The sequence below is a fragment of the Lithobates pipiens genome, unplaced genomic scaffold (genome assembly GCF_037356315.1).
Source record: "Lithobates pipiens isolate NorthernLeopardFrog02 unplaced genomic scaffold, aLitPip1_a1.2 Scaffold_19, whole genome shotgun sequence".
NCBI classification, from domain to species: Eukaryota; Metazoa; Chordata; class Amphibia; order Anura; family Ranidae; genus Lithobates; species Lithobates pipiens.
The window spans coordinates 208892978-208919684 of NW_027507764.1; the positions used below are offsets into that span (position 1 = coordinate 208892978).

General features: G+C 42.1%; 1 protein-coding gene across 2 annotated transcripts in view; it reads left to right on the forward strand.

Annotated features, from left to right (window-relative positions):
* The window catches only part of HERPUD2 (HERPUD family member 2), a 74595-nt gene that overhangs the window by 11772 nt on the left and 36116 nt on the right, over positions 1-26707 (forward strand). Inside the window, exons 2-4 of one of the 2 annotated variants that reach the window (XM_077491669.1) lie at positions 232-612; positions 16719-16796; positions 21842-21955. In XM_077491669.1, the coding sequence (XP_077347795.1) occupies positions 466-612; positions 16719-16796; positions 21842-21955 (339 nt within the window). In that variant the 5' untranslated portion in view covers positions 232-465. The remainder of the gene's footprint in view (positions 1-231; positions 613-16718; positions 16797-21841; positions 21956-26707) is intronic. The other variant, XM_077491670.1, reaches the window with a different exon arrangement.

Genomic DNA, 26707 nt, shown 5'->3' on the forward strand with positions numbered 1-26707 from the left:
ATGAGTGTGAAATTAAAGACTTCAGTGGGTCTGCTTGGCAACTTCAGACTGCGGGGTGTACCAAGATGGCCATTATGGAACGTCGCTTCCGTTACAACTTTTGACGGGTTGCCAAGTCTTACGGAACACCTGCCCTCAGTTATTGATTAGTAGGAAAGCCCTTTTCTTGCAGCTTTATTTCTGTGAATGTTTACCTGACATTGAATGTTTTTTTTTTTTTTTCTCTGACAGGTCTACCAAAAGCAGTCCTCAAAAACTGTCTGAATGGGCAGCAATAAACTGCCCTGTTGTCACTTCAGTGTGCTGACTGTACTACGTCTATCTTATTTAATTGCTCTTAGTAGTGAGATGCATGGAAAAATCACTGTGATGTGACAATCTGCTATGGTCATACAATGCTGCCGATTTGTTGAAGTACTCGGGCGCTAATTAATAGGACTGGACTTGAAAGCTTTTCAGTTTATCATGGATCAAGCCATGATGGATAACCCTGTTACCTTGGTGATCAAAGCTCCCAATCAGAAATATGATGACCAGACCATTAACTGCTTCCTAGACTGGACAGTGGAAAAACTAAAGACACATCTGTCAAAGGTTTATCCCAGCAAACCGGTGAGTAGTAAACAGATTGATATCAAAGTTATTAGTAACATTAAGGCTTGATTGAACAGGTACTGTGATGTGCAATCTGTCCTGCAGGAAGGGGCATGGGGAAACTTTGCAGCCTCTAGGCAGATCTGGACCGCTTTTAGTGAATGTTAAAGTGCATATTTTAGCTGGGTACAGGTGGTAACAATGAAGAAATGTACTAAGAAGAATTACACCAGTTGATTTTTTTACCCCTTCCTGGCAGCTCTTTCAGTGGGCTTTTATGCTGAGAAGAGGAGTGGCTTCCCCACCAGCCCCATGGTGTGATTTTTTTCTCCCACATCAGTCACATGATTAGGAGCCGCTCCCATTGGTTCCCGATCAGAAGCTGTAACCGAGAGCTTTCGGCACATAACCTCAGACGTCCTTGGATGCATTTTTGTGACAGCTGGGTGTTAAATCCCACCTTTCCTGCTAATGCATATACAGTATGTATCACATAGTCAGTAAGTGGTTAAAAACCCAGTCCACTTTTTTTTTTTAAGCAGATGTTGGATAAAACTCCGGGTACCCCTTATAGCTCTCAGAAATGTAATTGATGCGATCTCTACACGTGACTCCATGAGTCTGCACATCTGCTTTGGCCAATACTACAGGTTCCCTCTTAAAGCTGTTTTAATTATTTATATTATGAAGAATGCAACAGGAAGTTCTGGAACAAGCAAAACTTCCACATGGATAGGCACAGATGATGCATCTAGAGGACCTTCTTATGTTTCATGTGAATATGTCTCTCAGATGAAGAATAATTTATATACGTACCAATTAGTTGATGTCTGGACAATTTTTAAACCCCACAGAATGGGACAACTCTCATTACTCTAAAACTCATGATTCATATTCCAGAATAGACAATATTTTCATAGATCATCACCATCTCCCTTGGGTAAAGTCAGCCAATATTGGGACCAGTACCATCTCAGACCATGCTCATGTGTCAATTTGATTGAAATTTCCTGGCCAGCCTAATCAAAACTTAGTGGGCAATTGAATAATTCTCTTTTTCTCTGAAACATCTGACTTATCTGCAATTAGTCTGCTATTTTCTACAGCAGAAATCATCTGAAATGCCTGACTCGACCCTGTGGGAAGCCCATAAGGCATATATGAGGGGGAAGTGGATAGAACTGAGTGCGAGGAAGAAAAAAGAACATTAAAAAAAAAAAGTGACAGACCTGTGACAGGTGGCTGATTTGTAGAGGAAACATAAAATTACACCTTTACACAGAAAAACTATTGCTGGAAACGGACTTTAAAAGGCAATTGGTATCACAGAGACGGTACGAATGGGGAGACAAGCCAAGCCAAGCAAAATGCTGGCTCGATCTTTTCAAGAAAAAAAGACAGCAACTTATGTTAACTTAAATCACACTCTGGGGAGTTTGTTCACACTGCTACTGATATTGCACGGATCTTTCGTGATTTTTATGTAAGTTTGTTACAATGTGAGAGGTAAATTAAACCAAGAACCAATACAGGAAACACACAGAATTTTTTTTTTAAACTATTTACAACAAGCGATGTTCCCTACATTTTCTGGTGAGTCCCTTCAAAAGTGATGGCACTTTAAAGTCAACACCGACAGGTAAATCACTGGCCCAGGTGGGTACACAATCTCCTACTATAAGAAATTTAGGAAGATCCTAGTCCCACATTTTACTTCCTATGCCAATTCCATTGCGTGATCAGAGGGATTTAGATCAAAGTCACTTATTGCACACACATCTGTAATCCCAAAACCAGGTAAAGATTTGTCTGACTGCAAAAATTTCCACCCAATATCAGTACTTAATATAGATATAAAACTATATACGAAAGTGTTAGCTACCAGATTACTCCCTCTGTTCCCGCACTGGATAGGATTGAAACACAGGCTTTATCCCTGGTCGAGAAGGCAAGGATAATTCTTTACAAACTTTGTCTAAAATCTCTTATGTTGGGAATAGTTCCCAGCCCACCCTCTTACTTTCAACTGATGCCGAAAAAGCGTTTGATAGGGTGGATTGGGAATATTTGATGTTGACATTGAAATCCTTGTGTATAGGACCATCGAATTACATCTTTGTACATGCAACCAAGTGCACGAATAATGGTTAATGGTATATTAAGTGACGCATTTACTCTTAAAAATGGTACACAACTGGGTTGGCCACTCTCGCCTGTTTTATTTTCTAGCTATTTAGAACCCTTCTTTTTCAACTGTAAGAATGAACCCCAACGTACATGATGTAAAAGTGAAGGGAAAAGGAACAAAAGTTAGCTGCTTATGGAGACTGTTTTATTTTATGTCCAACGACCAAGGATTACATTCCCAAACTTACTTGGGTTAATGCAGGAATTTCAAAATATATCTAATTTTAAGATTAATATGACTAAATCTGAAATATTAAATATATCACTACATACACAGGAAACAGAAATTTTAAAAACATTATTTCCTTTTACAAACATCTGCTTTTAAAATATCTGGGTATCTATCTTACACCTAGTCTTACTAGCTTATTTCAATATAATTATCTTAAAGCGGGGGTCCACTCAAAAAAAATATTTAAAAGCCAGCAGCTACAAATACTGCAGCTGCTGACTTTTAATAGACAGACACCTGTCCAGGGTGCCCGTGATGTCGGCAGCCGAAGCCGAGCGATCGCTCGTCTCTCTGCTGCCCCCGCCGCCATCCTTGGTGAGGGAATCGGGAAGTGAAGCATTGCGGCCTCACTTCCTGGTTCCCTACTGCTCATGCGCGAGTCGCGCTCTGCGTCCTCACTGGTCCCCGCTGTGTTCTGGGACCTGTACCCCAAAGTATAATACAGGTATCTGCACCCCCTCTCCCCTTTTGTGTGAACCTCCACTTTAATTTGATTAAAAAAAATTGAAATCGACTTGCATAAATGGTCTTTCCTTTGCCATTCTTGGCTAGGTATCATTAATATAAAAATCAATGTCTTCCCCAAGTTTTATATATCTTCCAAATGTTACCTTTTGGTGTCCCTATAGGATCTTTTTTTGACGTTACAGTCTATTATAACACACTATGTTTAGAAGGGAAAGTGTACTAGAATATCTCAAGATATTTTATATCGTCCTAAAAAACTGGGCGGGGGGGTGGCTTTATCAAACCACAACATCCCATTTGACTAGATCAACCCTGGCAATATGGGACTCCATACATATTGTGCAAGGAGTCCTAGATGAGGGCTTTGCAACATGGTTCCCAGAGCCAACACCGCAATTATATCAAGTACAAAAAGATTTAATGATTTTATTTTTGAAGTCCTTATGTGGAGTAGATCAGCCAACATTTATGGATCAGTGGAGATATATACAGCTGTCTCAATTGATACGGAGTCTCCCGCAACCCATCCGTTCATTAAAAGGACTGAACCCTATTGAAATAATAATGCAAAATAAAGACCCACAACAACATTGTAGTTCTCTTTTCTTTTTCATACATCTTGGGACACAGAGTTGGGATAATATCCATTACCTGCTTGGTTATACTTCATCTCCAGGTGAATGGACACTGGTAGACCAAAGGTCTTTAGACAGGAAGTGATCCCCTATATAACCCCTTCCATACATGAAGTACTTCAGTTTTTTTTTTTTTTTTACTAGTGTCTGCAAGGTAGATGGCATGGTTGTTTGAGCTCTCTGAGCTCCAGGTCTCTAGTCCCACAAACGGTTCTTAAATGAATCAAGGGATTGACCGATCGGATCCATTTGACGCAGGCTTTATATGCTTAGATAAATGGTACCCGAAGCTCGCAAAGAAGACTCAAGATCCTGCAAGGTTTTGCCTATAATGCGGCTTGAGGGCGCTGAACCCTGCAAAGTGGAATCCTGGACGCTACAGCGCTAAGGCATTCCTGCAGGGTTCTGTACAGGTCCAAGGGAGTGGACCCTAAACATGAAAAGGGTACCCAGTCCTTGAAGGTCCTCAAGTGGTAGGAACCCGCCACGAAGGGTGAAAATTGGGCTTTTAGTTTCTAAACTGCCCTGTGCCTGGACAGGTAAGTGAAACCCCTTTATTATTATTATTATTATTATTATTATTATTATTATTAATAATAATAATATTAGGTGTCCCAGTGAATTGTAACAATCAGTCAAGCTAGCTGGGGGCTGGACACCTGGACCATACGGGGGAGTTTTTAGGCTAGCTGTGGGTGCTTGCAAAGTGTACCTTTTTTATTTTTATTTTTTATTATTTATTTATTTCTTTTTTTGTGTCGGGCTGTTTTTTACCTGTAGGATAGCGCATGACGGTGCACCATTTCTCCCTGGTTCGCCAGGACGCACATGCGTTTGTTTTCTTTGGCAGCCAAGGCACACGCGGCTTTGCCACACATGCAGTGCAGCTTTTATATGGGCGCACAAAGATTTGCATCATACGCGAATACAGCCATCCCCGTACACTGGGACCATGCATGCACAGAACCTTTTTGGCACACAGCCAGCTTATTTAAGCTGTGTATGCCAAGCATGCGGTGCTTCCAGAAGGCAGCTGTGGGACACAGAGCAGGCTCTGAACCAGGCACTTGCAGCGGTTCATTTTGCCTTACCCGCGTCACATGAGTCACCAGGTGTTTGGATTTTCCCTTTTTATATCCCATGGATGAAAAATTTAAGAAGTGGAGCATGGCAGTCGTAGATGCAGCAGTCTTTCTTAAACAAGAATTTGACTTGTCCGGTAGATAAAGCACTGGGCTTGAAAGACCCTGTTGACAAGAAATTGGAGTCATTATTAAAGGCTTCCTTTTCTTTGGCCAGTTCAGCTATTCAGCCAGCTGTTGCAGCAATTGGTATCTGCCAGTCCATAAAGGATCAGATCAGACGGCTGGACAGGCCTAGCCAGGAGGATGATATTCCTTCAGCGTTGTGTTTTGCTGTTGACGCCTTAAAGGATTCAATACAGCGGGTTTCTCGTTTGGTTCTCTTGTCTGTACATATGCGCAGACTTTTGTGGCTTAAGAACTGGTCAGCTGAGCTTCCTTGTAAGAAGTTATTGGCAGGTTTCCCCTTTCATGGGGAACGTTTCATTTGGACAAATATATCTAAAAGATTTCCGGAGGGAAAGAGTTCTCTACTTCCTGTGGAGAAAAGCACCAGGCATCCCTTGTTTAAAACCTCAGGGACTGCTTCCTCAAATGACTCAGCGCCAAGGAAGTTCCGTCACCAACAGGGTGCTAGGGCCAGGAGCAAGTCACAAGGCCAGGGCCAGAAAAAGCCCTGGGTCCAAAATTCTTCTAAACCCAGCACCAAGCCCTCCTTTTGAGGGGACGCCCCCCACTTCATCAGGTGGGGAGAAGGCTGCTGCACCTTGCGGACATTTGGCGAACAATAGTTCATGATGAGTGGGTCACCTCAATTATATCTCGCAGTTACAAGCTGGAGTTGCCGGGGGTTCCCCCTCAGAGGTTTTTAAGATCCAGCGTTCCCTCTGATCCTCCAAAAAGAGACTTATTGCTTCAGGCACTACATCATTTAGTGCATCAAGGAGTGATTGTAGAGGTTCCTGTACCCGAAAGGGACGCAGGGTTTTAATCAAACCTATTTACTGTTCAAAAACCAAACTGGGACACAAGGCCCATTTTGGCCCCAAGATCCCTGAACCAGTATGCTCTAGAGCAGTGATGGCAAACCTTGGCACCCCAGATGTTTTGGAACTACATTTCCCATGATGCTCATTCACTCTTCAGTGTGGTTGAGCATCATGGGAAATGTAGTTCCAAAACATCTGGGGTGCCACGGTTTGCCATCACTGCTCTAGAGCTGCAACCAATGATTAATTTGTCTGTCGAATAATCTATCGATTATTTTTTCGATTAGTCATCGACTATCCAATTTTTTTATTTTTTTAAATGAATCTAGTTTTTTTTTTTTGATTGGCTAATTAATCGTTTGGATAACCTTACAAAATATATATATATATATATATATATATATATATATATATATATATATATATATAAAAAAGTCTGTACTTATATTCTTACCTTTTTTTTTTTTTTTTTTTATGTACTTATTTTTGTAAAGTTTAGATAAAAGATATATATTCTTTTATCTTAACTTTATATTTTTTGTTCAGAAGTTCATGAATGTTTATAATTTATTTTTTGCAATGTTTTCTTTTTTAAGGGGGAGGGTGTGTGGGGACAGTGTCAGTGTGTTTTTTTTGTTTTTTTTTATAATTTTTTACAATATATATATATATATATATATATTTTTTTATCAGCCCTGTTGGGGGGCTATGGTGAGATATCAGGGGTCTTAACATTCCCTTTCTCTGCAGCCTCTGCTGCACTGATAATGAATGTAGAGAAGACAGCGGCTTCTCTCTATTCATTAACTGAGACATCGTAATCGCAGGAGGTTACAATGTTTCAGTTATGTGAATGGACAGTGGTCACTGACTCTGTCTATTCTGAAAATGAAGGAGCCGGGTTTACTGGCTTCTACCTCCGCTCTCCATCCTGAGATACAGAGGGGGGCGGCAGCACAGAGGGGGAGAAGAGAGAGGGGGCGGCAGCACGGAGGGGGAGAAGAGAGGGGGCGGCAGCACGGAGGGGGAGAAGAGAGGGGGACGGCGACACGGAGGGGGAGAAGAGAGGGGGGTGGCAGCACGGAGGAGAGCGGGAGATAGTGAGCACTGTGACGCACCTGCGCCCTGCACGCACGCCGACGTATTTTTGTAGTCAACGTAATCGATTACGTCGACTCGTCGTGGCAGCTCTAGTATGCTCTGATCCAGTCCTTTCGGATGGAGTCTGTCCCCTCAGTTGTAGCCTCACTCCAGATGGGAGACTTTCTAGCCTCCGTCGATTTTTACAAAGGTTGCGTATTTACACGGACATATCTTTCAGCCTCATTGGAGGTTCTTGCGATTTGCAGTAGAGGAATGTAATTTTCAGTTTGTGGCTCTACCCTTTGGGCTTGCTACAGCTCCCCGAATGTTCACAAAGGTCCTAGCACCAGAACTGGGCCTTTTAAGGGCCCAAGGGATCCTGGTGCTTGGATATTTGGACGACCTCCTGCTCAGAGATTACTCACTACAGGCTCTAGAACAGAGCATAACATGCACAGTGTGATATTTGGAAAGCTTAGGCTGGATCATAAATACAGCACAGTCAGCCTTGAGACAAGCTCAAAGTCTAAAGTATTTAGGTTTGATCCTAGATATACTACACACGGTCCAAGCAAGCGGATTCTTGCCACCTGCAAGGTTCTGTGTCCTGAAGGATCAGGTGTGTCAGATAAGGGGTACCAGAGAACCCGGCTGTGTATGAGTCTAGGGAGGATGGTATCCTTCTTCAAGTCGGTGCCCTAAGCTTAGTTCCATTCCAGGCCTCTACAACAAGACATCTTGTTGGCTTGGAACAGGAGAGGACAAGCCCTGTATTTTCCAATGTTTTTATCTCATTGGGCACGCTTAAGCCTAAACTGGTGGTTGCAGGATTTAGAACCTGTGATTGTCTCAGCCACCAGCAAATCTGCCCGGGGGAATGGTTCCTACACCCAAGAGTATTACAGGAAATTTGCCAACGGTAGGGGTGACCAGAGGTTGACCTACTGGCAGCCAGCTTCAACAACATCTACAGCAGTTTATGTCACAAACAAGAGATCCTCTGGCAATCGGAGCAGATGCTCTGGTAGTTGCAGGGAACCAGTACTCCCTGGTTTATGCTTTCCTTCCGATCCCACTCTTTCCACATTTTGTTGTACAGGATTTGGAGAGAGGGAGTTCCAGTCATTCTGGTGGCACCAGACTGGCCCAAAAGGCCCTGGTTCCTGGAGATTGTAAGACTACAATAGACGGGCCATGGACGCTTCCATGGTGCCTCGATCTACTATCTCAAGGTCCTATATTCCACCCCAATTTACAGTCTCTAAATTTGATGGCATGGCTATTTTGAAGCCAGGGTGTCAAAGGACCGTGGCATCTTGGGGACCAGTGGTGTCTCCCCTAGTGAATGCTAGAAAAGCTGTCACTAGGAAGATCTATCATAAGGTCTGTAAGACCTTAACTTGCTTAGTGTGAAGCCAAAAAATAGAATCCTTGGAAATCTGTGATTGGGAGAATTCTCTCTTTTCTACAGTCAGCTGTGGAAATCAAATTGGCTTTGAGTACAATCGAAGGTCAAGTTTCAGCCCTATCAGTATTTTTCCAAAGGCCTTTAGCCTCCCATTCACTGATCCGAACCTTTATGCAGGGGGCAATGCGCTTGCTTCCCCCAATAGGTCACCTAATGAATTTGGTGCTGTCTGTGTTACAGAAACAACCATTTGAACCTATTAAGGAAATTCCATTAGTCTTGCTGTCACGCAAGCTAGTCTTGCTAATGGCCATCACTTTGGCTAGAAGGGTGTCAGAGCTGGCGGCCCTTTCATGCAGGGAACCATACTTGATCCTTCACCATGAGAGGCTCTTGTTACAACCTGTTCCATCCTTTTTGCCAAAAGTGGTGTTGGCCTTTCATTTAAATCAGGACATTATTTTGCCTTCTTTTTTCTCTCAGCCTCGTTCCGCGGAAGAGACGACTGCATTCTTTGGATATTGTCTGGGCAGCCAAAGTTTGTCTAGATCTGAGGATCAGACTCCCTTTTTGTTTTACCAAAGGGGCCCAAGAAGGCACAGGCATTTTATCAAGTGGATGTTCGAGCAGCCGAGGATTCAGCTTTCACTCAGTGTACTGCGGGCTGCCATATAGGGTCTGATGGCTATTGCTTGGCAGGGTGTCTCCCTCCAATTAAGGCTATTTCTCTGGGATGTCCCAGCAGGTAATGAATATTAGCCTAACTCTGTGTCCCATGATGTATGAAAAAGTAAATAGCATTTTTTCCTCATACTTACCTGTAAAATCTTTGTCTTTAAGTAGATCATGGAACACAGAGGTCCCTCCCCCCTTTTTGAGGATTCAGTGCTGGCTAAAAAACTGAAGTACTTCCTGCATGGGAGGCATTATATAGGGGATCACTTCTGGTCTAAAGACCTTTGGTCTACCAGTGTCCATTCGCCTGGAGATGAAGTATATCCCAGCAGGTAATTAATATTAGCCTAACTCTGTGTCCCATGATGTACTCAAAAGGATTTTACAGATAAGTATGATGAAAAAATCCTATTTTATTTTTTATAGAGCTCTGTCTTTGCAAAACTCTGGATACCCGGATTATATAGGCCATTGGGAAAAAGATTTACAAATTATACTTGCAGATAAACAAAAAGATAAAATTATAAAGTTTTCTCACATACCCGTTCGAGTAGAATGACAGAGGTAAATTTATAAACTTCTTACTCAGCATTATACACCAGTAAAATTACATGCAGTGTTCAGTTCAAATTTGCTCTTGTGCTGGAGGGAATGTGGAGACCGTGCCACACATGGGCATATATGGTGGTTTTGCCGTTTTGGGAGGAAGTGGCGAAGGTGATCTCTTTGATATTAGGGCAAACAATTAGACCTGAACCACTGACATTTTTTTTTTCATTGCACAAACAACATAATAGATCAATATAGGATGTCCATGATGCCATGCTTAACTGCCTGTAATATGCTGGGTAAAATGCGTAACGCCTGCTATCTCACAGTGGTTATGAAGGGTCAATGAACTTCGTTTAATGGAAGAAAACTTGTAGAAATAAAGGGCTGACCAGGAAATATCAGAGACATGAACAAAATAGTTTGAATTTAAGAATAATGCCCTGTACACACGGTCAGACTTTCCGACGGATTTTGGCCCAAACTTGTCAAGCATACACACAGTCACACAAATTTGTCGGAAAATCCAATCGTTCTGAACGCGGTGACGTAGAACACGTACGACGGGACTATAAAGAGGCCAGTAGCCAATAGCTTTCGTCTCGTAATTTATTCTGAGCATGTGTGGCACTTTGTCCGTCGGAATTGTCTACACACGATCGGAATTCAAACGATTGGATTTTGTTGTCGGAAAATTCGATGTCTAAACTCATTTTTTTCAGTAAACGAACCTGTGTACATGTACACATAAGATAACATTGAATGAGTTCAGGGGCAGTTGAAAAAAGTGTCCAACTGCCTCTGAACGTCTGTTTAGCAGCAGCAGTGTATATGGGGCCTAAGGAGTTATATTATGAAATAATTTCAGACTCATAAAGTAAAATAGTAAGTCAGAATGTGATCTACTGATTAATACTAATTTAATTGTTAATGTTTTTGTACCCCCCCCCCCCCCCCTTCCCCCTGACAGCTTTATTGTGATGTGTTTTGTCATAGGTTCTTCCTTATTTCCCCCTTTTTTGTTTTGTTTTTCTGTCTTTTCCTATGCTGTTTTTTCCTCAAGAAAGAGAAGCAGAGACTAAGGAAAAAATGGGAATAAATAAATAAAATTGTCACGGATTCAGAAAGTATGGCAAGGAGACCCTTAATATATTATTTTAAATAACATGGCATAACCTAAAATAATAACACTTAAGGTCAGACACCACCAGGTGCTTACAATTACCTATTTTAGTCTTCAGATCAATCAGTTCAGATGCCTATGTGTAGCCTTTGAATCCTAGACTTAGGCTGTGTATAAACTTTGGCATTTGCCCAAGTAACTATTTAACAGTAAACCTGTACCACAGTTTAAACCTTCACAAGATGCTCACTGTTACCTTTTGTAGAGATTCCTCCCCTGTATTCCTTTCTGATTTGAGCCGCTTATACTCGGCAAAATTTTCCTCGCACAGCCTGTGCAGTAAATTTGCAGTGTATGACTATTGATTCCACTCTCCACACTAAGCAGCATGGATAGAGGAATTTTCCCTTGTTAACTGCTCAAACGGTGACTGTATCTGATTGGATGCACCTGCTGTTTGGCTGACAACTTTCCGCCTGGCTAAGATCCAGGACAATTGTGCAGGACGGTGCCAACTCGATACATAAGAGTAACAGCAAAAAAAGACCAAGTGACCCATTGAGTCTGCCCACTTTTGTGGTCCGATTTTGCATCTGAGACTGACTTAGTTGGTAGTGAGGGTGATAGCTAAACTCTAAGCTTGGTGCAAGTTCTGAGTTAATCATTTGATTGCCAACGTATGGCAGTTCACTACCACCATGTTGGACTCCCAAACCGATCACTGGGAATGTAAATTTTTGTGGCTTGAAAGGATAAAAGCGCAACGCCATAGGTATTAGCCAGGTTATAATTTAACAATGGTTTTAACCTTTCCCCCTACCCTATCCAATATGGAACACTTTAGGCTTTAGATAGACTTTAACTGCTCATCTTAAAGTGGAACTATACTTGTCTTTAGTCCAGCGATATGGCGTATTGGAGCTACCTGCCAGCCACCTGATGATGTCAGCTTCTGGGTCTCAATCGCTGACCACTTTTATTGACTGAGCCGAGATGACGTCACTCTCCGTGCATTGCCAAATTTGTACAATGTGCTGTCTGTGCACAACTCGCTGTACAGGGGCAGAAAGGCACGTAAGTAACTTTAATGCAGAAGAGACCAAGAATGTCTGGTGGGGTGGATGAGAAACCACACCTGCTGTCACAGGGAAAGGGACGAGGGGGGGGGGGAAGCGGGGCACTCTAAATATGGGTGCAACATGTTCCAAAGGTTTACTTTTTTCCTTTAATGAAAACACTGTGAAATGCATCTTTTTGTCCTTAGAAGTTAAACATGATGCTGTTCTGTCACATACCTTTTTAATACAAAATGCAGATGTTCCCCAAGTAAAACTATTTGGTATTGTGTCAAGTTTAGCAAGTCAAGGAAAATGTTGTTGTGTTTTTTTTTTTTTTTTTTTTTTTTTTTTAACTGTACATCACAGAACACTGGGCAGTTCATATTCGTGACTACTTGGCTTATGCTGGCACCTTCAGGCGAATGAACACTGCCCAAAAAAAGCAGGAGTTCTCAGATTATTATTATTAGTTCTCCTAACTCAGCTGAGCCTCATCTTTTAGCAAATGTGATGGATAAGCCTAAAGATAGCTCTCTGAAGTTCTTTTTTCGTGGACTTAGTCCCTTACTTCTACTAAAAAGGTGTCCACTACCCCCCAACCTATAACTGGCCATTGCAGTTCCTTACTTCTAGCCTATTCTGCATGCCCCTTCTGGGATAGAGAAGGATTTCATCTGGATCAATCGCTATGGCCAGCAGGCAAGAGGGACTGTATCTGGACGCTACATGCATGAGCATGTATAGCCTCTAATGCTGCCCGTTGATGACTCAAGTCCCTAAAGACCTTGTAGTATGGAGTAGTTGCTACCTCTGTACATGGTGGAGCAGGTGGCAGTATTTCCCTGCAATGTATACTTATGCATTGGGGCTAGTTACACTGCTTCTTGCAGGCAAGGCACAGTAACGCATGCATTCACAAACTCCTACAGCAACGACAGCTCAGCAATACAGCTACTTTGCCCCTGTGCAGAGCAGAAACCTATAGCACATCCATGCCAAGGGCAAAGCAAGTATCTGGTACACTTTTTTTCATTATGGGTGACTCACATAGGTCATCTGGCTTGTGCTGACACTTCTTTCAGTTGGGTGGCCACTCCCTATTGGGTATCAAATGCCTACTACCCTCAGCAAGCCATTGCTTCACACCGGCTTCGAGGTGGGGTGAAGAATGACAATGTGGGTTTTCAAATCCCTCTATTGGGTAGGGCGTACCTCCTACGCATATCATCCTGTAATGGCTCCCCTAAAGGGTCAGATTGGCTCTGAATCCTTGTTCTCTGGTATTTCCAACAGGCAAAAGGAGGAGTTTTATGCAGGCATTTCTGGGTTGCGAGATAAGCATGTAATAGTTCTCACTGTTTTGGAATGCCTGGGACATAAGCATGAGCACTCTCCTCCTCCCTCTCCTCCTTTTGCTGCAGGATGAGGCAACAAAAGAACATTCTTAAGATGAGGGAGCTGTCGAGGATCAGGAGTCCTCTATACACGAGTCCTCCAAGGAGGTATCTTTGTGTCCAGGGCTGTCTTTGACACAGAAGCCTATGGTGGGCTTCCTGGATGTTGTGTGCATGAAACTGAAGTTATCACTGCCTGAATCTTCACCCTAAAACCACAGGCTTGGGTCCTGGCGCCCAAAAAAACTTCTCAGGTCTTCTAGTGCATCCTCACTTGTGGGAAGTAATATGTTCTAATTGAGAGAGAGTGTTTCCACATCCAAAGCATTTTCATCAACAGTACTACATGGAGGAAGAATTTTACAAAAATTGTGTTTTGTTGACTCTGCCTTTTCCTACTTTAATAAGATCCCCGACGATCACAGTGGGTGCGGTCCTGGTCTTTAAAGACACCACGAATAAGGTGTCCTCTCTGGTAGGAATAGCTCTGCAGCCTGTGGTAGCTGCTGCGGGAATTTGCCAAGCCGCCAGGTGTGGGCAAAGAGGAATCCTGCCATCTAGTAGCTTCTGAAAGATTTCCAAGAGCGCCACACTTCTTGGTGGTTCATTGGCAGACTCCATAAAACCACTTTCCTCAGTGGGCACCATGTCGATCTGTCACGGTCCCTACTGTGCCATGCAGACGGCCAGGCATGGTCACGCCCCAAATGGCTCAAGGAGGTATTGAACCCATGACTTTCTGTTTATTGCTCCTGTTGCTTTGCCTCTGAGCCACACCTCCGTTCATCATTCAGCCTGCTTTACTATACTCTGTATCTTGCTTTGCAATTAGTATCTGTCACTCGTGGTTCAGCTGAGGCAGTTTATCTAATCGCCTGGGTATAAAACACTGCCTCACTCTGAGGGCTTGATCAGTTCATTGTCTCTCTCTTGTATTGCCAAAGGTTCCTGTATTCTTGTTTTCAAGTTGCAGTGTTCCAAGACTGGCCTTGGCTTCTGACCCTGGCTCTGTTCATCATTTACTCTGACTTCTGGAATCCCTGACTACAGCAATCCTTTGGTTATTTCCTGTCAAGCCCCCGTGCACAGATTCACAGCCCAGGTAGCTTTTTACCTTGTTGCCATGGACTGTGTGTATTTGCAAGGGTGAGCAAACATCTCTGCACTATGGACTCCAACCAAGGTAAGCCCTTACACTATCCACATGAGAAGGATCCTGTGGCTCAAAAGTTGGTCAGTGGGACTTTTTTTGGAAGAAGCAAATCTAGAGGCATTTTGAGGGGGAACACTTGTTCCTGACCATTCTTGAATGCCTTCTTCCAAAAGGTGACTGTGGGGAAAAACATGCTAGGAGATAACAGGTCAAAAAATAGTACTGCCTTCAGAATCTAAGAAGAGTTTCTTTTGTAGGCAGCAAACCTCTGCAGCCACCTTGACTCATGAAGTAATCTGGATTTGCAGCATGGTGTCGAGATGTTGCAAGCCAAGATCTTCACTGCCTTCCCTCTTAATGCGCCCAAGGGTATTTTCAAAACCACAACAAAAAGCTCTTTTTTTCTTTCTTGCAGCTCTGGAAAGGGTGATGTCCCGGGGGTTATGGCATCTGTATAGGAGGGGGAGAGGTTTCTAAAGATAGAAACATTCAGGAAGGAATCCACCTAGTCAGGGATTGCTTGACTTCATCAGGGCATTTACTGGTATCAGGGGATATCAAGGATGCCTATCTATACCTCTCAATTTTTCAGCTTCACCCTCGATTCCTGCAATTTTCAGTAGAAGATCATCACTATCAGTTTGTAGCATTACCCTTTGGCCTGTCCATGAACCCTGTAATATTTACAAGGTGCTAGCTCTGTTTCTGGGGTTGTTGATAACCTGGGGCATACCCATTGTGGGTTACCTGGACAACCTACTTCTGAGGGAGCTCAGAATGACATCAAATGTCCAACAGATAGTACAGGTTCTGTACAGCTTGGGCGCTGAACCTCCTAGAGTACTCCAACTTGACCCTCAACACGCCACAGACATATATTTTACTGCCTCTTTGATCTCAGGTGGCGTTTCTAAAGTCATTGAAAAGTCCCTTAAGACAACTGGGGAAAATGGTAGCTGCCTTTTTATGTGGTTCCATATACCTTGTTCCAAATCAATATCCTGTTGGTATGGAACAAATGTCAGGAGTCCTTGGACCTGAAAAAGCATTGCAAAGGCCAGGATTGCTCTTGAATGGTGGATATCCATGCAGATTCTGGAAATCAGAAAATTCTTCCTTCAGATGAATTGTTAGGTCATTATGACGAATGCTAATCTGTTGGGGTACGGAGGTGTTCTGGAGAATCTCTCAGTTTAGGAAATGTGGTCATCTGAGGAATAGAAGTTACCGGTCAACATCCTGGAATTTGTGCAAATCAGCTTATCCTACACTGGCCTGCTAACCCTTGCCGTCTTCCCATCAGGGTGCAGTCGGACAATGCCATATGCACCATCAAGGAGGGACAAAAAGTTAAGCTGCTCAGGAAGAAGCAGACATGACATTGTATTGGGCAGAACTTCTTAATGTTCTACCATCTCTCAGCCTTGGGATTATGAACAATATTCTTCCTTTCCATAGCTCATTCCAACATTCAGTGCTCCTTTCCATAACCCAACCCAGCCTTTTAGTGTTTTTGTTCAAGTGTGTAAGGCTGTTTACCCGGTCTTCTCTTCCCATCCTTAATAGGTTCTACCAGGTAGATGTTCACGTGTCTGCAAACACCGGCTTTGGATGAAGTCTTGCAGGCGGCATGGTAGTCCAGGTTTTGGTGTATTTTTTGTTTTTGGCTTTTGGGCTTGTTGGCCTTGTAGCTGTTTTGCCCAGTCCTTATGATCAGTGTTTGGGGACCTCCTAAGTAGTCATAAATGCGATCTGCCCTGTAATGCACTATTAAGTAATTAGGTTTTTTAGTTTACCTGTAAAATTCTTTTCTGGAAGTACATCACAACTCAAAGGGATCTCTTCCATCTTTGCTTTGTTTCTCGTTACTTTCTACAAAACTGAGGGTTATGCTTGGGTGGGTATTTCCTGCCTTTTTTTTTTTTTTTTGCCACCGTGACCATTCACTTGAAGATTGTAGCATAACCTAAGTAGCCATGAGTATGAACTGCCCTGTGTTCAGTGATGTACTTCAAAATAAGGAAAGCACAACTGGTGTGAGCAGTAAGAATTACTTTTGTACTTTAAAATTACTTTATTTTTTCTTAGTTAACCAAGGATCAGCGACTTGTATATTCTGGTAAACTCCTCCTTGATCACCTGCAATTAAAAGATGTTCTCAGGAAAGTAAGTATATTATCAGTATAAGATTATTGTACAATTTAATTGTTTGCATTGCTGTCATGGGATTAAACCCCTGTGTATGGTAGAGGGGGAAACTTGTGTTGGCAAAAGTGGTTGAGAGTTTAAATTTGGATGCTTCAGTAGAGGAGATTAAAACTATTTCAGTGCTCATGATTATTGTGCCCTAGGTGATTAATAGGGTTATTACTTCATATGTTTCTTATCCGTGGTAGTCTAGGGGGATGTAAAAGCAATTTTACTTACCTGATCCTCTGCTCTGGCAGTGGACTGTCCCTCAGCTTCCTCACGTCTAATGCAGGACTATGGTTGATGACATCAGAAGACCCTAGACCAGCGGAGCACAGGGGGAAGAAGCTGCAGGGACCGAACTAGCAGTGTGGAGGAGACAACGGAAGTGGAGGATTGGTAAGTAAATAAATTAGCTTAGTTAACCCTTGCAGTGCAGGTGCTGCCCCCACTGCAAGGGAGGACTTTTTAGTTTTTCCGAAATTGCTTTAATGTAGCAATTTTCTCACAGGGGTTTTATGCATGCTATGGCACCATCCACAACAGAATCCAATTTTAATCCCAACAGGCATCCACTTTTAAGTGTGTCTGAGACCCCTTTTTATTGCCTCTGATTCACATTCAGAGCTTTCACAGCCATCTTCTGAAGAGCTTGTATTTCAGCAGGTTCTATATCACTCAGTTTTACAGTCCTTTGGTTGACAAAGTGCCTTCTACCCTGCAATTGAAAGAAAAGCCTATTGTTCCAGGCAGAGGGTCTTTTTAGAACCGTTATTACAAAGACTCCATATATTTTGACTGCCAATATATTTGATAAAACCTTTTTCTGAGGACTGGCAACAGCCTATTGAATCATAGATTCCTTCTGACAATCTAAAGGAGTTTTTTTTTCCCTTTTTGAAAGAGAATTTACTTGTAAATGATCTAAGCGTGTAAGTTCTAGTCCAGTGTTTCACAACTCCAGTCCTCAAAATACCCCAACAAGTCGTCATGTTTTCAGGATTTCCCTCAGATGAAACAAATGCCTGGGTGTAATTGTTCAATTCGCATTGGGAACTTTAGGACTGGCATGCTGAGGATGTGCTAAAGGAGCATTTGAGTTACTGATCCTTTAAGGGTGGGTATCGCTCAACTCTGCCCATGACACTGTTGTTATCTCTGATTTCCCTAGTGCCTTTGATGTGTACCTGCCTCATTGCAGGGGATCTTGGAATGGGACAGAAAAACCCTAATTTTCCTTGACTGCTACAGTAAAACCTCATAGATGTTTTCAGTCTACCACCCACTCAAACTGCAGATGTCGAGGCCAGAAGTCCTCTGTCTAATTTTCTCAACCGTCAACATAAAATATAACTCTCCACTTTTGGAGGTTGTTCGCTTGTTCTGCTTACCGATCAGTGCTTGCAGCCATTGTGGGATGGAGGGGCAGTCGGAACACAATTCCTCAGAGGGGAGATCACCACACTAACATCAGTTGTGTTAGTATGGCAATCTGTAAGTTTTTGTTTTTTTCTGTTCAGCCTGCTGCAAAAAAAATCTTCATGGGTGTACCCAGCATTAGTCTGTGAAGACACATTGGATGAAGGGTGTAGCTGTTGATTTTCTATACCAGCATAGAACACTACAGTGGGGGAGGAAAAGGCACATTTACAAGAGGAAACTAATTAAAGTGTTCACTATATCTGGTTTCCCACAGTACACAGAACACGGAAATGCAATTATTTTAGTAAATATAAACTCTAAATACCTTTTCTCACCAGCAGTATATAGCAGTCTTGTGACTTCTGTCAGTGTCTGGTTAAAGCTTGTAGGAGGATTTTTCATTCTCCCCGATTGCCCTATGAGGCTGCAGGACCCCTGACCCTCTGTCTGTACAGTGCTGATTGGCTTGTGCTGACCACATGCACCCTCCCAAGGAAAAAAAAATCCCTCTAGCAATCCACACCAAAATGTGCATATGCAGAGTGCCCCCAAGGCTCTGTACTGTCACGAGATGGATTGGGGACTGGAAGAAGGGGAGGATCAGAGAAGACCAGATTGAACAGCCTTTTTACACAATGCAGAGGATTAACCCCTTAGGTTGCACAGTGAGTATAACAAGTATGCTTTACTGCATATCCTGACTGATTTTACTGTTGTGAGTTTAGTAACACTTTGTTACAGCATAAGATGATATAGAACTATAAGGCTAGGTTCACACATGTCCGGCTGCGGTTTGCAGTGCAGAGTCCGGTGCGGTTTTGTTCACTGGTTCAGGTGCAATTTTTTTATTTGAATCTGTACCTAAACTGAACCCATAATCACACAGGGCCCTTTTCAAAAACGGACCGCAGTCAACCTGGATACGTGTGAACCAGCTCCATTGAAAGCCGGTCTGGTTCACATGTTAGGCATCAAATGCATACAATTTGCATATATGTGAACCAAGCCTAAAAAGGTGTGAGATTTTCACTGGGCTTTAAAAAGAACGCCACTAAGCACAATCTTTTTCTGAATTGGTAGTTTACAGTAATCCAATAACCATTCCCCTATAGATTCACTGTGCACATGGATACAGACAAACAAAGGAGCTATTCCTTCGGAATAACAAAAAGTAGGAATCTGTAACAAAGTTTGTTAAAATCCCTGTAATGTACAGTACATAGATCACCCAAAAGGGAATATTTTTCGTTTTATTTTTCTTAACAAAAGTGGAGCTACTCTTTAAAGCACATGCACCAAGAAGGAACACCTGTTGGTATACTTCTATATCTTATTCCTATGCGTATATAAAATCTGTATTTCATTATGTGGACATTTTTTCTCAATAAGTCATAACTAATTAAGTCAGTATCTGGAAAATTGGCATTGCTCCAAAGATGCAAAGGGATTTCTTTCTTTCCTGCTATGTAAGCTATGCTGTCGGTTAACATAATTTAGGGACTGTGTGAGCTCATGAATTTACAATATTCATTAAGTATGTGTATTCCTTGTTCTCCATTTGCAAGGAAAAAGTAGAAATTGTTAATTTGTTATGTTTGATTCCTTAAAGCTCTTAATTAAAACCTTATTCTGCATTTTAGTTAGAGTGCTGTTCTTTACATTTGAATTAAGTTTATACTAATGTAAAGACATGTTGGTAGCTCAATTGGCTCCTTTCTAAATTGGCCCTAGTATGTGTATGTATGAACATGATTTAGGGACCTTAGACTGTAAGCTCCATGAGGACAGGGACTAATGTGAATGTACAACATACTGCATATGTAATTTAAGGTGCTGCGTAAATTGTCGGTGCTATAGAAGTACCGGAAATAAATAAAATTAAAAAAAATGTAAACATTTTCATTCATGATGCCAATGCAGCAGCAAAAAGAAATGGGGAAGTCTGTCAAAGATACTCAAACTCAAAGGGAGTGTATGCTTATGAAGTTATTTTTTGTTATCCATCATAAAGTAGTATTAAAGGTTTAGCATTTTTTATATTAATGCATTAAGGTAAAAAAAATACCCCAGTATAATTTTAACCTCCCCTGTCCCCAAACGCTTACCTACTGTCCCTTGTCACCGCCGCCAGGTCTGAGTCGATTTGTGCCTTTCTCTTGTAGAGGAGCAGTGGGCTTCTGGAGCTGTCAGTCAACTTACTGGGAGGAGGGGTGTGACTTGCTGGGCACTGTGTGTTTGTATGGAGGCACACAGCCCTGACTGGGAAGCACGCACATAAGGGTGCCCTTTTTAGCAGCAGGCTAGCTGAAGGAGACACAACCGCAAATGGGGAGGGAGTGGTTTGGAGACCAGTCAGACAACAGGGAAAGGTGTGTGTGTGTGTGTGTGTATATGTATGTATGTAGTAGGTGAAATGCACACACGGTCAGTGAAACGGGTGTGCCAGCAATCGAGTCTGTCCCAAAGACTCAATATAAAAGAGCAGAAGAGGGATTGCTGCACAAACAAAAGTACATTTATTGATAAAATTTACATCACATCAGGTATAATTCAGGAATACCTGAATTATACCTGATGTGATGTAAATTTTATCAATAATAAAGTTACTTTTGTTTGTGCAGCAATCCCTCTTCTGTGTATGTATGTATGTATGTATGTATGTGTGTGTGTATTAATCTCTTTAACCACTTGCCGACCACACTATAGCCCAATGGCACAGCCTGCTAATTCTGGGAGGCCGTCGTATAACAGCCTCCCATGATAACGCTAGCTGCGGGGCGCGAGCAGCGCACTCTGTGATCAGTGCCCAGATGACACTGCTGACCACAGATTGAGGTAAAGAGCCAATCAGCAGCTCTTTACCACGTGATCAGCTGTATCCAATCACAGCTGATCATGGATGTAAACGGAAACCACATTAGAAGAAGAGAGGAAACGAGAACCAATAACTGGCTTCTCTAAAAGGGACTGATTATCCTTTTCCTGATTATCAGTTCTGCCAATCAGTGCCACCTCATCAGTGCTGACTATCATTGCCCATCAGTGCAGCCTCATCAGCACATATCAGTGAAGGAGAAAAATTACTTGTTTGCAAAAGTGTTTTTTTTTTATTCAAAATTTACAGTCTTCATTCGTTCATTTAGCAAAAAAAAAACCTGTTTGTGATTAAATACCACCAAAAGAAAGCTCTAATTTGTGTTAAAAAAAAAAAATATGTTGTTTGGGTACAGTGTTGCAGGACCACATAATTGTCATTGAAAGTGCGATTGAGCTGAAAAGCAGAAAATTGGCTTGGGCAGGGAGGGGGTTAAAGTGCCCAGTAGGCAAGTGGTTAATTTATATCACTTGGTAGAGCTGTTTTCACTTTCATGAAAAAATAAATTCTGTTAATTTGAGTCTGAAATCAATTGTGATTTGATGTCTGTGAGAATAAAACCCTTCCAAGAGATGGAATAATTTTGAGTCTCTTCATAACAAAATCTTATTCAGAGACAAAAATAAAGCTCAAGTTGTAAATAATTTTGGAGCTTTTAGCATGGAATAGCATAAAACTGTTTATGCATCGCATACAAACTGTTCTTTTGTGCTTTGTCTTGTAGCAAGATGAATATCACATGGTTCATTTAGTATGTGCCTCCAGGACGCCTCCTAACTCCCCTAAACCAAGCACCAGCAGAGAAAATGCTAGAGCTGCAAGCACCAGCAGTAAATCGGTAAGTATGGAGCTGTGAGTGTAACTGATTAACCGTATCTGTTTTACATCCCCTTAATTTATCTAACATGCATGTTCATGAACCTGATGTAAGTTTATTGCAAAACTCTGAAAAATTCTGTAGCTTCAGTTAAATTTTGCTTTTCATAATTCCAAAAGGCCATCTTTTATTGTTATTTGTTAAAATCTGCTATAGTACACTGAGCTCCCATGTTAGTCCCCTTTTACTGGTCTGTGGTTCAGCTATCTCCTCAGTCGAGAACAGACACACTTGGGGGAAGGCATTCAAGAGAAAAAAGGCTGTAGTGCATGGGTGCTCAATCTGTGGCCCTCCAGCTGTTGCAGAACTACAAGTTCCATGAGGCATTGCAAGCTACTGACAATTACAAACATGACTCCCAAAGGCAGAGGCATGATGGGACTTGTAGTTTTGCAACAGCTGGAGGGCCACAGGTTGAACACCCATGTTGTAGTGTCTGTGCCATCATATGGGCCAACCCCTTTCCAATTTTGGGGCTTTGCTTAGCACTTGTGTATATTGAACATTTTTGCCCATTATTCCTTTTTTGGTCAAGGTTACCAGTCCTTTGCAACCTTTTCTGACTTACAAGTCCTAATGTCCAATGGAAAATAATCATGTTTTTTCTGTTTGTTTTACATTAAAAAATCTTCTGTATAAATAAATAAAACATCTCTTGGATACAGCTATGACACTCATCATGACTGCTCAAAAAATATTGAGGTGACCGATTTATGTACCTGGTGGTGGAGAGGTGCACTGAGACCAGGGTGTCCATATGGACACTCCATCCTCCTTACAGCTGAGGTCCCTCCCGCTGCTGCAGCTGTCATACAGACTGAGGGTTTTTAAAGTTGGGTAGGCGAAGCCTGTTGAGAATTCAGTGACACTAATCCCATGAGGTCTGCTCCCCTTGTGATTAACAGCAAGAAATGGGTGGGTCCATAGCCAAGATGCAGCCTGCTGTTTACTATATGACTCACCACTGCCTGCTGTCAATCACAAGGGAAGAGCGGACCTGATGGGGAACTAGTCCTTCAGCTTCCCTATTAGGCTCCTCCTACTGTCAGGAACACTGGTTGCTAGGAAGCTGTCAGCTATGATGTTAACAGCGTTCTTGCAACCAATGAGAAGTGGGAAGCAGAGGAAGTAGCAGCAGCAAATATGCCGCCTGCTGGAGAACGTCTAGAGAGAGTTATTCTGCCTGTCTCTGTATGCCATCTTAGGCTGGCTATACATGGTTCGAATCACGACCAATTCAGCAGTGGCCGAGATCAGCTTAAGACCAACTTAGATTTGGTCTTAATAACCTTCCGTTTAGTTTTTCTATGAACTGGCGCTAATCACTTTTTAATTTGGTGCAGTAATAGTGCAAGTTTGTAAGTGTCAGTAAATCTACAGAAACGGGCGTCATGGATTTTTAAAATCCGGCACAGGCATCTAAAAGGGCCATGTCACCAGAAATGTGTTAGAGCATTACTAAATTTCCCTGAGCATCTTTTGTATTTTTGCAGTTTCTGTATAAGGCCCCTTCACATGGATTGACCGATCGGGTCTGCCTGTCAGTTTCTCAGGTGGACCTGATTGGACCCTCCATTATCCTCTATGGAGCGGCAGATGTAAGCAGACATGTTTCTGCTTACACCTGCCGACATCCAATCCACTAAAAACAGACAGATGGTGTTCCCCATCGGTCTAGCGAATTAAATTGAATGGCAATTGGGTGTAAGCAGACAGGCAGTCCATTTACATCAGACCACCCATAGAGGAGAGTGGGCTGTATCTGTGTCCGTTTTGCATAAGCGCAGTGGATACGGGCCAGCCATCCGCGTGCTCAGCAGGGATCGGCGGAAAGATTCCCCGCCGGACAGGCAGAGTTTGCTTTGTGTAGAAGGTTCCTAAGGCATATTTTGCCTTGCACAGTTTGTATTATATGTGGTCATTTAGTGCCATTGTTACAGGCAATATTTATCAGCGCCAGTTTTAGGTTGGCCTCAGGCTTAGAGGGTTGTACTTGTCACCCTGACCAGATCAGTCACCTTGTGTCTTTTGATCCATCTTCATCTTATTTGTAAAGAAAAATTATTTGCATATTCCTTTGGGAAGAAAGGAAAACAGTAAAAGGTTCAGACTTTAAAGGCAATTTGAACCACATAAATTGTAAAAAATATTTTATTTGTACATAACAATATGAAAAATTGCACGAGCAAGACACAAAAACATTGAAATGAAAAACATGCCATCACATATGCGTAAAATACAAGCCGCAATGGCCAAATGTTGTAAAAAAAAATATATTTTTTAACACTGTATCAGATGAGTGAACCCCTTTGCGTTGTATTCTATGCATATGTGATGGAATGTTTTTATTTGTTTTTGTATCTTGCTCTTGCAATTTTTAAATGAAATATTTTTTACAATTTATGTGGTCCAAATTTCCTTTAGCGTCCAAACCTTTAGCTGTTTTCCTTTGTTCTCAAAATATTCACGGGTGTGGCAAGGGAGTGATTCCAATGCTTATCATTGCATATTCCTTTATTACACGCTGCATAATGTGTGTATTCTGTGTTAGATGTTTGTGCCAAGGAAAATGTGATCTGAAGCTGCCTTAAAATGAAGTTACAGTGAAACCTGTGGGTTTGTTCATAGATATCTATCTCTCTAGTTGTGCTCATAAGTTTACATACCCTGACCATTTTTCAGAGAACATGAATGACTTTTATTTCACTCATGGTTAGTGTTTGGCTGAAGCCATTTATTGTCAATTAACTGTTTACTCTTTTTAAATCATAATCACAACAGAAATTATCCAAATGACCCTGATCAAATGTTTACGTACCCTGGTGATAACATGCACACAAGTTGACACAAAGGGGTTTGAATGGCTATTGAGGCCTTGTTCACACCTATGTGAATTAGATGCTGGTTTCCCCGCATCCAATTCGCATAGCAAGAGAATGTGACTGGCTCCCTATGGAGCTGGTTCACATATCTCCGTTGCAGCTGCGGAGTGTCTTTGTCTCCGTTTCAGGGCTAAATTCAGGCATAGAATCGGCCCTGATTCGTCCCTAAAATAGGGAACCGGGATGCACAGTGCTCCTGCGCGATCTGCAGTGGGTTATAGTGTGAACCCGGCCTAAAGGTAACCATCCTCACCTGTGATCTGTTTGCTTGTAATTAGTGTGTGTATAAAAGGTCAATGCGTTTCTGGACCCTGACAGATCCTTGCATCTTTCATCCAGTGCTGCACTGATGTTTCTGGATTCTGAGTTGTGGGAAAAGATGAAGAATTGTCAAAGGATCTGCGGGAAAAGGTAGTTGAACTGTATAAAACCGGAAAGGGATATAAGATATCCAAAGAATTGAGAATGCCAATCGGCAGTGTTCAAACTCTAATCAAGAAGTGGAAAATGAGGGGTTCTTTTCAAACCAAACCACGGTCAGGCAGACCAGCTAAAATTTCAGCCACAACTGCCAGAAAAATTGTTCAGGATGCAAAGTAAAACCCAAAAATAACTTCAGATGAAATACAGAACTCTTTGAAAACATGTGGTGAGCTGTTTCAAGATGCACAATAAGGAGGCACTTGAAGAAAGATGGGCTGCATGGTCGAGTCGCCAGAAGAAAGCCATTACTACACAAATGACACAAAGTATCTCTTACAATACACCAAAGAGCACAGAGACAAGACTCAAACCTTCTGGCACAAAGTCATTTGGAGTGATGAGACCAAAATTGAGCTTTTTGGCCACAACCATAAACACTACATTTGGAGATGAGTCAACAAGGCCTATGATGAAAGGGACACCATTCCTTCTGTGAAACGCGTAGGTGGATTGCTGATGTTTTGGGGATGTGTGAGCTACAAAGGCACAGGAAATTTGGATAAAATTGATGGCAAGATAAATGCAGTATGTTATCAAATACTGGAGGAACATTGGCATGCATCAGCCAGGAACTGCGCATGGTACGTACTTGGACATTCCAATATGACAATGATTCAAAACACACAAGACCAAGTTGTCCTGTTATTTGGCTACAGCAGAATAAAGTGAAGGTTCTGGAATGGCCATCTCAGTCTCTTCCCCAGAGTGTCTCAATGATATTGAGGTCATATCTCAAACATGCAGTTCATATAAGACAGCCCAAGAATTTCCAGGAACTGGAGGCTTTTTGCTAAGAGGAATTTGCAGCTTTACCATCTGAGAAGATAAAGGGCCTCATCCACAAATATCACAAAAGACTTCAAGTTGTCATCAATGTTAAAGGGGGCAATACATGGTATTAAGAACTGGTTTATGTAAACTTTTTATCAGGGTCATTTGGGTAGTTTCTAAAAAGCATAAACACAGTTGATTTTATTTATTTTATTTGAGATACTTGTTTAGAGGCGTCAATTTACGCAGCGCTTTACATATACATTGTACATTCACATCAGTCCCTACCCTCAAGGATCTTACGCTCTAAGGTCTCTAACTCACATTCATGCATACTAGGGACAATTTAGACAGGATCCAATTAACCTACCAGCATGTCTTTTGGCATGTGGAAGGAAACCAGAGTACCCGGAGGAAACGCAAGCAGGCACAGGGAGAACATGCAAACTCCAGGCAGGTAGTCTCGTGGTTGGGATTCGAACCAGCAAGCCTTCTTACTTACTACTAGGCAAAAGTGCTATCCACTACACCACTGTGCCACCCATTAATAATAACTGGCTTCAGCCAAACACTAACC